This window comes from Triturus cristatus, chromosome 7, assembly GCF_964204655.1.
Source record: "Triturus cristatus chromosome 7, aTriCri1.1, whole genome shotgun sequence".
NCBI classification, from domain to species: Eukaryota; Metazoa; Chordata; class Amphibia; order Caudata; family Salamandridae; genus Triturus; species Triturus cristatus.
In genome coordinates, this window is record NC_140590.1 from 1,667,049,380 (window position 1) to 1,667,063,416 (window position 14,037).

The window sequence follows — 14,037 nt, forward strand, 5'->3', positions numbered from 1 at the left end:
TTATTAACGACGAGGACTGCGGTTCGACTGGAGGGCAGGAAGAATTGGGTACACGCCAGTCACACGAAGAAGGTGCCGATTCCCTTACCAACGGATGGTTGGGTGAGGACTGGGATTTCGGCAACAGAAACTGAGACTCCTTTGCGCTTTGTGCCGTTTAGTGACGCTCAACCGGTGGGGAGTGATTTGTCACTGCCAAACCCACATGAAGAGCCATCGGTAGCAGAGAACCAAAGGTCTGACTCGCTATCCGTTTCATCGAACACTGTTGCGCCAGCTGAACAATTGTTTGTAGAGCAAACTCAACCTGGAAGAAGCCGATATATTCTTCGTTCAAGGACTAATAAAAATTAGTTATATATATATGTTTTTTTGATGTTATGAACATTATGGACAATTATATCCTTTCTTTTTGAGTTTTTTTGTGCTGTCCTGCGGCTAAGAGATTTGTGATTTGAGTTTTTTGTGAGGAAACCTCTCCATCAGGGTCACCGTAGGGCCGTGCGGGTACTCCTTTCTGTTTAGCAGGTTTCTGACGCTAGGTCGGTTACTTTTGTCGATTCCTGGGAACTCCTGGGGATTGATAATCGCTTCTCAGAACGAAGTGCGTCAAGTACGTCACGGACGGTTTGTAGAGGATGGCATTCTCTAAGCTATTGGAAGCAGAAAGGATGTCGGCGCAGAGATCAGAATTAAGAAAAGTTGTATGTACAAAATGTTTTTTGTTTCAGGTGTTCCTATTGTTCCTGACCGTATCTATGTTATTGGTGGGTGGAGTATATTTTGGAGTACAGTTGTTATTACCCTCTGTTTCACCTACCCTTTCTCCTAAACTAAGCTCCCTCACCACTGTTTCCCCACATTCTTTTCATCCTCTGCCTCAACATGAACAGGTTAGACGTGCGGAGTTCATGAACAACTCCTTTGTTCAACTTCTACATCAGCATCAGTTGGTGATGAACACTACCAATTGTTGGGTGTGTGGGTTAATGCCACATACCATGGATAGGGGTATTCCGTATTTGGTTCTTCCCTACAGCTCCCAGGGTTCGGCTCGAGCATTCCAAATTATGTTCCGTAGTGCACTAGATTCTTACCCCAGTCGAGAGCCACGTTCTGCCAATTTCGGTCCTGGGCCGTATCACAAACCTTTGGCGATAGCGATAGCGGATTTAGATAGAGATGTTTTTGATGCATCGCTCATCCCAAGTGAGGAGGTACAGGCTTACAAGGATCTGAGCGAGGCTGAGTATAGTACGTCAGTGGGTGATAGACAGCTTAAGAGCTCGTCCCCAATATGGATTGTACCACACCTCGGTAATTTCTGCTTGAAAGGTTTGGGTCGAAATCCGAGAGCACAACTTGGGAACAGTGCTTGCACCGACACGTATGTTCTGCCGATGCTCTCTTCCCCCGTTTTTCTGACCGCCAAGGGCACTTATTTTGTATGTTATGAACGCGCATATACATGGTTACCCCGTGATTTTTCGGGTACCTGTTATATTGCGAATCTTCTACCACCGACTTTCACTGTCGCCTCAGATTATCACAAAACTAGAGTTGTGAGAGGTGTTATTAGCAAAGAGGATACTGCCGGTCAAGAAGCAGGAGACTTCTTTAAGGGTTTCTTGCCGTTTTGGGGACCTATGGTTAATAGTAGGAACTTAAGACAACTGACACGTGTAGTAGAGTCGACTGCTAATATTACTGCAAGTGCCCTTGGTAATTTAACAGCTGAACTTCAGGCGGATAGACTCATGACGTTACAGAACCGTATGGTTCTAGATGTTGTTCTCGCAGATAGAGGTGGTGTGTGTAAAGTTATCCATTCGAGTTGTTGCATTTTTATTCCTGACAATGCTCCAACTGTTTACCAAGCCATCTCGAAGTTGCACAAGATTTCCGAGTCCATACACGTGGACGAAGGTAATTGGACGCTTCTAGGATGGTTTTGGGGCCTGATGTCAACTTGGGGTTGGAAGATTCTGATGATCGTAGGGGTTGTTGTAACGTTTCTGTTCACGTGTTGTCTTTGTGTACAGTGTGGTCCTGCCTTATGTGGCCTATGTGCTACAACGTGTATAAGACGGCCATCTGTTACCAAGGAAACGTTGATGAATAGAATGATGTTCCAGCAGCAACTGAATGATCTGATGAATATTGAAATAGATTCCGATCTTGACTAATGCTTGCCTACATGAGGGCAAAAGGAGCGTCTGAGGTTCCGTGTGGGACGGAACGACACTTTTGAGTGGTGACGAATATGGATGAGTTGGGTATCTACGAACCGCAAATGACGAGTATAGTGGGTGTACGCAGTTTCGCTACGCAACCACATATGGTTCGTCTTATTTTTGGGTTTGTTCATCTGAACCCTCGGGTTCCATTTTAAATACGGCATCCCTTTTGTTTCTTGCCCTCAAGTAGCCAGCGAACGGACTTTTGTCCCCTTCGTGACCCTGGGACTTTCAAGCTTACGCGAGAGACACGTGTTCCCTTGAGTATGACTTTTATGATGAGGGAAACGACACGACGAAGGCAGATGGCCCCGCTCGAGGCTCATCTTGCCGTGCCGGTCTATTGTTTCAGCCATGCATACATTAGACACGGTATCTCTGATCCCGTTATCGAGTTTCCTTTATTACTCCCAACACTCTTCTTTAACCTGTTGTGCATCCTTGTTCTTCCTTTGCATCTGTTTTTGTCCCTTCTCCTAATGTGTTTACGATCAGGATGGAATGTGTTTTATATGCTTTTACAGTTGGGAACTGGCAATACTGTGATAATCATGTTCCGGCCTCTTGAAACATGAACGCGACCCTTTTTGAAGTTTATTGTGGGAACTGAGTTGTAATCTTTGTTCACTATATTGGGCTATGGGAAAAACGTGTATAAAAGGAGCGATCCACTTTTGCAAATTGAAGCAGTCTCCGAGAACCTACACGCTGTGTACTTCTTGTGACCTCTGTATCCCTGCAGTAAAATAAACGCTGATCTCTGATGCCGCTGTAAGTGTCCCGTGTCTCTGTGTTTGGTACGCCAGAACAGGTAACCCACGAAGGTTTCAGGTGTTGTTCCCTGGCACCGCTGGGTCTTAGAAAAACCCAGTCCTTCACTGTGAGTGACTTTATGGAGGGGAGATGATCGGATCCCTTAAAAACTGTGGCAGCCACACAGCTCATCTGGCCAACAAGAGGGAGTGGGAAGTAGGGAAGATGGACACCGGCTTGTGCATCTTTCATGCTGACAGGGCTCCACATCCTGTGCATTAAGTCGCAAAGAAGGAAGTATGTGAACCCTCACACATAGATGAAGATAATAGATGTCGCTGTGATGCCACTACTAGCTTGTAATAAGCGAGTACAAGAGAGTAGCAGTGGTTTATTCTTACTAAAGATGTTTTAACTTCAGTATGCTCCTGTGATAAGAAATTAACTACAGTAGTGGATATGATGAAATCACTCTCCCACACATTTTATATTTTATACCTTTATACCTGTTGTGTACAATAAAGAAACGTATTCTAGCTCTCTTTTGTGTGAATATTCCACTCATACATGTCAATATTTCTAGGCAAAGCTTGAGAAAGGTGGACCTGTTACCTAGCCCTCCAAAAGCAGCCAACCAAAGCTCCATGTGCAGCGGGCCCGGTGAGGAATATTTAGTCTTAACCAAGTCATTGAGAAGCATTCAGCTTTCCTTCAAGTGCCAGGTACGTGAAAATGGACTGGACTATAGAAAATCCAGGATAGGCACTTCATAAATGGTGGTACTTTGATGTCCATGCTTGTCTGGGTCTAACATAGTCCACCAGGGATACTGTAAAGTATGAAAGCCCCAAACCATCAAGGGTCAAATACACTGCACTGCAAAGACAGAACCACACATTCAGAAGAGATACAAGGGCTCGCACCGCAAGAATCTAGAAGGTCTACCAAAAGAGTGTTTTCCAGTAACAAACACGTTCTTGTTATATTTATCGTCGTAGTTTCTCATAGCCGCCGGATGAATTATGCACCTCTGCTGCTGGGTAACACCTCCGATCTACCAGCTGTATCTTGGCAGCTTTTGCCGCAGTGAAGTATTCTTCTCGATACGAAACTCGGCGAGTCCCTCCCAGAATCCCCGCGCTACAGTATACAATAACACAGCCTAATTAAGAGCCAGGGAGACTAGTGGTCTGCAAAATCGCATGAGTTTACTTCGGCAAGTTTTCTTGATTTTGTTGGAAAAGTTTTCAATTTTCACAAACTTTGCAAAGTTTAAGAAATAAATGTAGATGGAAAAAAGTATCTAAGAAAAAATGCAACAAAAACGACCAAAAATAATTTTCTCGTGAAACGTTTTTAGCCGCATAATTGTCCTGCAAAAATGTTCCCTGCAGGCAAGGTTGTCAAAGCCTGAAACTTCATGAGGTTAAAACTTTGTTATCTTTTCCACTGATGGAATTTTAATGCTGCCCACCAATCCTTAGCAATTTCTATTGAGATAACAGGCATTCCCCAAAACAAAGGTGTGTTGCCCCCACCTAGGTGCGATGGAGATCTCTGTATGCACATTCTGCTGTTTCATTTCAATTTTCTTCACTTCGGACATTACCTGTCTACCTTCCCAGACCTCAGACCCTTGGCAACCATGGAGTGGGTTCTTTATTCACATATGGAAGGTGTGTGACCACAAATGTACTCACCATGTTGCTAGTGAATTCCGGAGGGTTATCATTCACATCTGTCACTGTAATGATGGCCGTGGCAGTGTTCGATAGGCCATGGTTCAGATTCCCTTCCATATCTGTGGCCTGGATGATAACCGTGTATTGCTGGACTTTCTAGAAGAGAACAAAGGAAACAAAGAAAGATTTAATGTTGAGACAGACATTTACCTTCTTTTGACTAGTTATGTTAATTTAATCTTATTTATTTCCTTTGATTCTGGTTTATTCAATGGGCCTTACAAAAGAGCAGGCTGATCAGATCACAGTAGACAGAAGTCCCAACAGTGCTTAGAAGACTGCTAAAGTCTTGAGTCCACATGTCTTAACGTATCTTGGCAAATGTTTCAATTTGGCCACATTGGAGTGTTCATTAAACCTGGATAACCAAGTCAGACAACAATAAAGTGTTTTTTACAAAAAAAACACTCAAGTATTCATCTGTAGCATGATGCACGGACCTCTGAAAATCCATCATAGTGCCAAGGACCTTCTTAAAACACCACCCATTTCAAATGACACTTCAATGAATGATATGCTTTGCTACCTTCTAATCCAACACTAAAACATCCAACATGCAAGCGTAAAGAGCCTGGGGAAAAAAGCCCGAAATTATTGACTCAACAGAAAACTATGTAACAGGAAAGTCAACATATCCTGAAAAAGATAGGAGTAGGACGACCGAATCGCGATTGTTGGCGACTTGGCATTAGGAGGGTCTAGGCCTGGGCTTAATTTGTTAAAAATAAACAAATAAGTACCAGGACTCTTGTCAGGAGGCTACTGCTGCCGTGGCCACACATTGCCCCCTGCTATTATGCCAATGATAGCAACAACACATCCTCTGGCCATCACACTCCTACAAGTGTGATACTTCGGCCTATTCCAGCCCCCAAAGGTAAAAGAATGGTTTGGCGGCAGGTAATGTGCTGTAGCACTCCCCAAAACAGACAATCAACGTTCAGTATTAGTGGTGGACAAATGAGTTAATGATTCAGAACAGCGTATGAGGTGGACCGCATGACTGCCACTGGTTTCAGCGTTGGCCTTCACGGAGGACAGAACCCCTGTAGACAAGATGCTACTGCCGTCTCCTATTCAGGCTTGTTTCCCTGGGTAAAGAGTCTTCCAGCCCTCATTCCCTACAAAAGCAATTGCAATTGGGGTTCTCCCCTCAAGATTAACACAATGAAAGCCCAAACTGAGAGTTACTAAGTGATTATTCGGTTTTCATCACTGGACATATTTTCTAAAACACTTTGGCATAAAATATTCAGCTTGATGTGATTGTGCATCCTCATAGAAGGCGACCCAGCCAGCTGCCTACAGAGACTAAGTTGTTGCGCCAACCAGTTTGCAGTACTCCTCCTAGTGTTACAGGGAAGCACACCTTGCAGTTTACACTTGAAAAATCCCACCGAAGCATAAATGAAATGGAGAAGAACCTTGGAAGGCAACATTAATTACAACAAATCATCAGTCAATATCTCCATTTTCTAGAACACACTGTAATAGAAAACACACCATTTTGCTTGCTTGGCAAGGCACCAACAGTTTTCACTTATTTTCATGCGGTACTTCCACACTTGCTCACTTTGCCACTGGATTCAAGATAGCCTGGCTGACGAGGGTTATGAACCCGAAACCGGTCCCAGGATGCTTGTTTCCGGTCCAGGGAAGACATGGCTTGGCAGTTCGGGCTGGACTGTTCCCATGAGGCAGAGGGTCAGAATGATTTGCATATGGGTATGTCTGAACTGGGGTGGTGGAGTGAGCTAAAGAATGATGATGGATTAAACCCAGATCAGTTGACTGGGGGTGAGTGTTTGATTTGCTCAAACGCTCCGTCCATTATCCCCTTTGGTATCACCACGTACTTCCACTCTGGGCAGGAAACTGTCCTGAAAAGAACATTTGTTGGGGTGTTGTGACAGGGTGCTTTATCATAAACTTATGTCATTTTCCTTGGCCACCTAAGGAGAACTTTAGGCCCCTGTACTCATTTATTATTATTATACAAGTTAAGCACTGTCCTTGCCCAGCAGCCCAAATGCCACTACTCGCCTTACACCCACCAGCATCAAGAGCAGAAATATTTGCTCAATAAAGTAAAATTAGCCATTTGAGCTTAAAACAAGTGAGGCCGCGTGAACGAACAAATCGAATAGCATAAAAGCTAGAACTCTTCATCAGAAATGCAAGTGACATCAATACTGTTTGTCACCTAAAAACGAACGCTGCAGTATTCGGTCATACTAATAAGATGCCTTTTAATATAATGAGGTATTGGACTGAAAGTCATTGCCAATTGATATTTCTGCTGGAGTTCTTCACATGTCACCCGCGCTGTATGTTGTGATCCGTTGCCTGACAGAGTGATTACACCGGGGTGATGCTCTGAGGGAGGGCGCCTGCGGGGGTTAGGCAATGCCTAAAACCCATCAATAACATGAGCGGCGCAAAGTAATCTGGGAAATACCTCTTCAAGTGTGTGTATGGCCCGCGATCTGGAATCGGCACCTTTGGTATGCCACGAATAGAAAAACGTAATAACACTTATCAAAAATAAGTCGATATCTGTCCACGGCTCCCAATCATGTAGGTTTACCAGCAAAAGTGTACCAATGTCTTGAAGCAACAACAGCCCATTGTATCGAAAATCAGGTGGCAATTCTCAAGTCAACATGTATGCACCCTCCTGGACTCTTCCAGTGATGCTGCAGGTGATTCTGGGGTTGATGTAATTAGCACTGGGTCTCGTTATGAGTAACCCCCGCCACACCGCCCTCCATTCCTGCATGTTTTTGCACCATCCTTTGGTTACTGGAGTTACTGCATATGGAATGCCACCGGGCCATTCATGGTAGGGTCCTTATAAACCACAAGAAAGGGATTTTGTCACTTAGCTTTGGTAACACACTATGCCTCTTCTCAGTACCAAGAACATTTTACATGGGTTCTGGATTTCCAGAATACAGCGCCATTTCCTCGCCCAGCCAACACTTCCATCAACGCACTTCATTGCCCTTCTAGGCTTTGTTGCAGCAACCTTTAGGAGGCCCTCGTAATAAGCTCCCCCCCGTGTTTGCGGCACACTTCTTCAGCTACATGCACATGGGGTACCAGTAACTCGGGGGGGGGGGGGGGGCAAATTTACATGGATTACAAAGTGAGATTTACATGAGAAATGAGCCATTACCGGAAGAATCACTAATTCTGTTCCTAATTTCCCCAATGGTACTTTTTTCTGTGTACTTCACCTGGAGTCTCCACCTGCTTTAGCAGGTATCCTCTCTGGGTAACAGATCTTGGAACTCTCTGCAGGGTCAAACCCACACTTTTTGCCTTCACCCCTTCTATTTTCTGAACCCGTTTTTGTAGGCTTTTTAGGTCTCTGATCACTTTACAACTGCGAGACATTGCTACAAAGCTTGTTCTCGTGTCTTCAACTATGGTAACATTGGCTTGAACCCAATTGCCACATTTTGTTTACTTATAAGTCCCTAGTACAGTGGGACTGCATGTACCTAGGACCTGTAAATTAAAAGCTACTAGTGAACCTGAAACACTTATTGTGCCACTCACTAGGCAGACCTTTAAAACATGTCTTAGGCCTTCCACTGCAGCATCTGAGCAGTTTTTAAATGACAATTCGACCTGGCAAAAATAGACCTTTTTCCAGGACTAAACAGCCTTTTTAATTACATTAATACACCCCTAAAGCTTATAGGGCATGATGCATTGCAATTAAAACATTGGATATCTACTTTTAAGTTTTTCATGTCTTGATAGTGAAAAAACTCCTAAATTTGTTTTTCATTACAATGAGGGCTAATTCTCCCATAGGATAAATTGGGTTACCTTATTACAATTAATAAGTGCTAAATTTCATTGGGACAGGTAGAATTAGCATATTTGAACTCAAATTAATTGCAATTTAAAACCCACTTTAATGGTAAAGTCAGATTTTAGATTACAATTTTTAAAATGCTATGTTTAGAAAGTTGGCATTTTATTATCCTAAACTTTTTGAGTAAGGGCTAACCCTACCTGGTTTTATAGAAAATTCCACCTTTAAGTTTTTGCCTATATGCCCTCTCCTGCAAAGTGCAGTTGACTCAAATTCCAAGGAAAGGATAAAGTGTCAAATATGACATAAGGCTCCTTGGAAAATATGTAGGCTATTGTGCACTTGTTACTAGGATGAGCTGAAGTACATGCACCAAATTAAGCTTCTTGTGATTCATCATCAGTTTACAATACTATGAAGTCCTGCTTCTGGGAGCAGAAATCTCCCAGAGGCAGGTGCTTATGGGCCGGAGAACAAGATAGCTCACACAGAGTAACATGAGAGCCAAAAGCAAACCAGTAAACCCTGAGGTGAGTATGTAAGAGTGAGGGATGTGAGATGTAGATCTTGAAACATGCCTCACTCATTATGTGGGGATCTCGGTTCTTGAACAAAATTTCACTCAATGTTTTTCTCTCTTTCTGGAGCACAGCTTTACTAATTTGGTCTGAGTCAACCACTTTGGTGCACAGTCTCACTCTAGTGATGTGAGTCCCACACTTTGGTGGATAGGCACACATGTGGAGTGTGGATGCATAGTCTCACTCTAGTAGTGTGAGTCTGACACTTAGGAGCACGTCTCGCTCATTGGGAGTGAGAGTGCATAGTCTCACTCTAGTGGTGCGAGCCCCATACTTTTGTGCACACTCCATCAATGGGTGTGAGTCTTTAGTCTTGGTGTACAGTTTCTTGTACTGAGTGGGAGTCTCTCGCCTTGGAGCACAGTTTCATTTTTTGGGTTTGAGCATTATCATGTGGTCCCATTTGTTTAGCGTGATCCACACGCCTTAGAGGAGGGCCTTGTCCAGTGGCTGTGAATACCACACTGTCCATTGCCTTTAACAGAATCCGTTTTAAACTGCTGCATAGATCTCACTGCTGGCGACTCGTGGCCTTATTCTCTCAGCTGGGTCGGTGCTTAGGACCACAGTGGCCATGTTTTTTCCTATGGCTTGACGAGTCAGGTAGTAGAATGGCTATTAGCAGGATTTGAAAAGACATTTCGGGCAGGAGCCATCAATGCAGAAAGTGGGTTGTTGTACTGAAATAAGGTACTACTACGCCCTCTATTGGTGCCCTGTTGTAGGAGTGAGCACTCACCAGCAACAAGGTGTTGAACTCAACTAATAAAACCAAAGATATCTTTAGCACAGTACGGGAATTATCTAACCCCGATCGTGTCACCCCACCAATCCCCGTTACTCAGAAACTCTGCAATGACCAAAGCAATTTCTTCATTGAAAAAATAGAGAAAATCCAGGAATCCATATATACCGAAAAATTGGTTTGTTAATACCAACATTGTCATCCTGACTACGTTCCCGTGCATAGGCCAAGACCAACTCTTGGAGTACCTAAACATAATAAAATCGGGCTCCCCAAACGATGTCTGTCCACCTGCGGTACAACAATTCATCTTCAAAGCATTTCCAAAGATCACCCTCTCTCTTCTGAACCCATCCTTAACTCAAGGGCCAGTTCCACAAGCTTTCGAAGAAGCAGTGATTTACTCCACTTCAGAAAAAACAGGGAGTTGATCCCCAGAGGCTGGATAATTATAGGCCAATATCCCTTCTCGGCTAAGGTGCTGGAGACACACATAGCAAAGACTCTCGGCTACTTTATTGAAAAAACAAACTTCTTAGACTCACATCAGGTGGAAGGGGAAGCCAGATGTAGACAGCACTCAAGCATTGATTCTCCTGGACCTGTCTGCAGTCTTTGACACCGTCAACCACAACATCTTGGTGGACCGTCTGGCTGCAGCAGGTCTAGGTGGCACAGCCCTGAAATGGTTTCAATCATTTCTTGCGGATAGAAAACAGTCAGCTTGGCTCTGTCAGTACAAATCGGGCACAGTAAACTTGAAATGTGGAGCACCACAGGGCTCATCACTATCCCCGCATCTTTTCAATATATATATATCCACCCTCTTATCGTTGCGTTTCGGCAGATGGGAGTGCAAATCTACAACTATGCTGACGATATACAGCTAGTCTTCCCCATCAATGAATCTACAGAGTTTCAGGAATTTCTCAAAAAATCCATGCTGTTCATCATGAAATGGATGAACAAAATTCAACTAAAACTCAATGCCGAAAAAACAGAAATCATTATCCCCAACAATAAACTCCAGCATTGGTCTCCTGCCCACTGGCCCTCCGAGTTAGGCCCACCACTGGCAAAACTTGATTAAAAGCCTAGGCATGCACATTGACTCAGACTTAAACATGAACACGCAGATTGGAGCAGTCCCCTCCGTTTGCTTCCTCCAACTGCGGAAACTGAGGAAAATAAGATTTTTCAGCATAGAGGCATGTATTCAAATTGTCATCTCTTTGATTCTGTCAAGAATTGATTATGCTAACTCCATATACCTAGGTCTGCAGTGCAATTAGATGCATCATCTGCAGCTAATACAAAATCAGGCAGCCAGAATTATATTCCAACAAGGCAGACGATCTCACATCAAGCTGCTGCTAAAATAGTTGCACTGGCTTCCAGTGGAGCAACGCTCCAAGTTTAAAGCTGGCTGTATTCTTTTTAAAACCTTGCATGGGACTTGCCCTAAGTACTTTTCATCAAAAATCCATAAGTACATCCCCCACGTACTTTGAGATCTATGCACATGAACTACTTAGAGGTTCCAGTTTTTTGACGCAAAAGAACAGGAGGCTCACGCTTCTCAATATTAGGACCCAAACTCTGGAACGCTCTTCCACCCCCATTGAGACTCGAGTCAGACATCTTTCATTTTAGGAAGATGTTGAAGACCTGGCTCTTCACCCAAGCTTACAGCTAGACCTGGACCATCCTTACCAGTAACTCTTTTTGGAAAGTAACTCCTCCAGCACCAAGAAACCTGTTGGTGAACGACCGCTATAAAAGTTTCTATTAACATAACATAACTCCTGATTAAAGAAAGATGCAGAGTGAGGAGTGGAAAGAGGCAGAGGAGAAAAAAGTTAATCGAAATGGAAGGAAAGCAAATGGATGGAGAATAAAAAGGAACAGCAGAGAAATCCTCATGTTACTACATCGAGACCTGAATATACCCATTAACAGACCAGGCCACTCAACTGTGGCGATCTGGGTGATCTCTACTTTGCTACTGACAAGGACATGCAGTTTTTTTTAATTTACTTTATCTGCCCACTGGTTTAGAGACTGTCTCCCATCCTAAGCTCGGGCTTGGCAAGCTGGGTTTCAGGGACAGTATTCTGAAATTGTTTAGCTCTTTTTTAGCAAAGCCTATCATAATTGTTACTTCTTGGTGGATTTGAATCAGCATCCAAAAGAAAACTTGTCCCACTGGGGTCTTCCATCAGCCCCACTTTATTTAACATGCATGTGAGACCTCTTGCTTCTTTGAGAAGTTCACTTGGTTTGACGTTTTACCGCTATGCGGACGACACTCAAATGTTGGTCAGGATAGAAGGAGACGTAGATCTTATCAGTTGCAATTTTTAAAAATGTTTGACAGTGGTGGCAGACTGGATGATTCAGTCTGAGCTTCAGTTATAAACAGCTAAGACCGAAGAGATAGTTGAGGGCAATGATTCGAACAGCTGCTCCTAAAAGTAGTGTCCTAATAATCTAGGGGCTACTCAAAACCTTCTGAGGTAGTGCCAAATCCAGGTATCATCTTGGATTGCACACTTACATTTAAATTTGCGCCTTAGATCACCAAAGTTATGGAATCTTGTTTTGGGATCATAAAGGCCCTAAAAAAATCTCACCTTTTTTTTCCATCCACTGTAAGAAAACGGTGGCTTCAACAGCAATCATGTCTTGCTTGTGTTATGGAAATTCTTTGTTTGTGGGGCTTTCAAGACACCTGCAAGCCATGCTCCAGACTGTTCAGAATATGACTGCCAGATTTATTCTAGGCTTCAAGAAGAGAGATTCACTTAGCGTCAATATCTTCTTATTTTCAAAAATGTGATCTTCGAATGTCTTTGAATAGTGCACTGCACTGTTTATGGGACAGGACCAGTCTTTCTACAAAATACATTTAATAAATACATTTACTTGCTGTGGCTACGAGGATTTTTTTCTGTACAGCAAGGTAATGGAACTGTCTTTCTCAAAAGATTAAGGAAGAAATCTATCAGCTTGAATTTAGGAATTCTGATTAAGACTTGGCTATTTGGTCAATCATTTTAATGATTCCCTCGCTTTTACTTCTGTCGGGTTGCAGTAACTTTTTTACTCAACATTTGTGCATGTCCAGCGCTGTACTATTTGCCTATAATAAATTCATACTCGTATTTAACAAAGGAGCCAAAGCCCAAAATGTGTCAGCCTGAAATACAAACATGGAGATCCAGTGAAGACAGATGAAGGACAGCGCATAAGGTGGCCGAGGAAGCTGCACCATGGTGGGGAAAGCAGGAATTAGTTTGCAGGTTCCCCACCCCATAAAAAACAATCCACAATGAAAACACACAATATGATGGATATGTTATGCAGGAAGGGAGAGAGACACTAAAGCGAGGTGTGCAGGGTGGTGCAGTTGCGGCTGGTGACATTTGAAAGTGGTGCGGCATAAAAGTTGGTGATGAGTGCCCTGTGATGAGTGAGCATAGCGAGTGAACCAGAGTTTCATAATAAGGGTTCAGAGGGGTTCTCCCTATGGAAAAGGTTGGAAAAAAAGAGTGAGCAAATCGTGCATTTCCAAACAAATTTGAGAATGTAAGAAGGTTAATAAAGCAAATGTGAAATTGTAGTTATGACATCAATAAAGAGATTTCAATGAGCCATTTCAAGGTGTTTATAACTTTCATAGTGTGTGTGTTTAATGTGGGGGCAGCAGTCCCCCATATCACTCAGGGAATGGACCCACCTCCTGGTTTCCATCAACCTTATGCCATGCTTGTGTAATGTGGGAGCAAGGGTCCTCCACTGGAGGGTGGCATAATAGAGGGTGTACCAGCACCAAGGGCGGGACCCATTGGTCCCAACCTTTACTTGCCTGTAACGCCCCTAAATCTAGTATTTAGGGTCACCCCTGAACCTTGCCTCCTCAGACAAGAACCGACCAAGAAGAAAAGAAGGACTGAAGGGCTGTGCTGAAACTAAGAATAGGGGGGACGCCCACTGACTTGGCCCCAGCCCAACCGCCCTGCCCACACCTCGAACCCGCTGCAGCGAAATCCTGGTGCATCCAGCAGCTTCAAGAACCCCGAGAACCTGCCCTGCCTTCCACAGAAAAGACTCTGTTTCCCATGAGCACCGGATTTGCTCACCCACAGAC

General features: G+C 43.7%; 1 protein-coding gene across 1 annotated transcript in view; it reads right to left on the minus strand.

Annotated features, from left to right (window-relative positions):
- The window catches only part of CDH4 (cadherin 4), a 1,855,428-nt gene that overhangs the window by 285,181 nt on the left and 1,556,210 nt on the right, over nt 1–14,037 (minus strand). Inside the window, exon 8 of the mRNA XM_085619784.1 lies at nt 4,691–4,828. Coding sequence (XP_085475910.1) covers nt 4,691–4,828 — 138 coding nt within the window. The remainder of the gene's footprint in view (nt 1–4,690; nt 4,829–14,037) is intronic.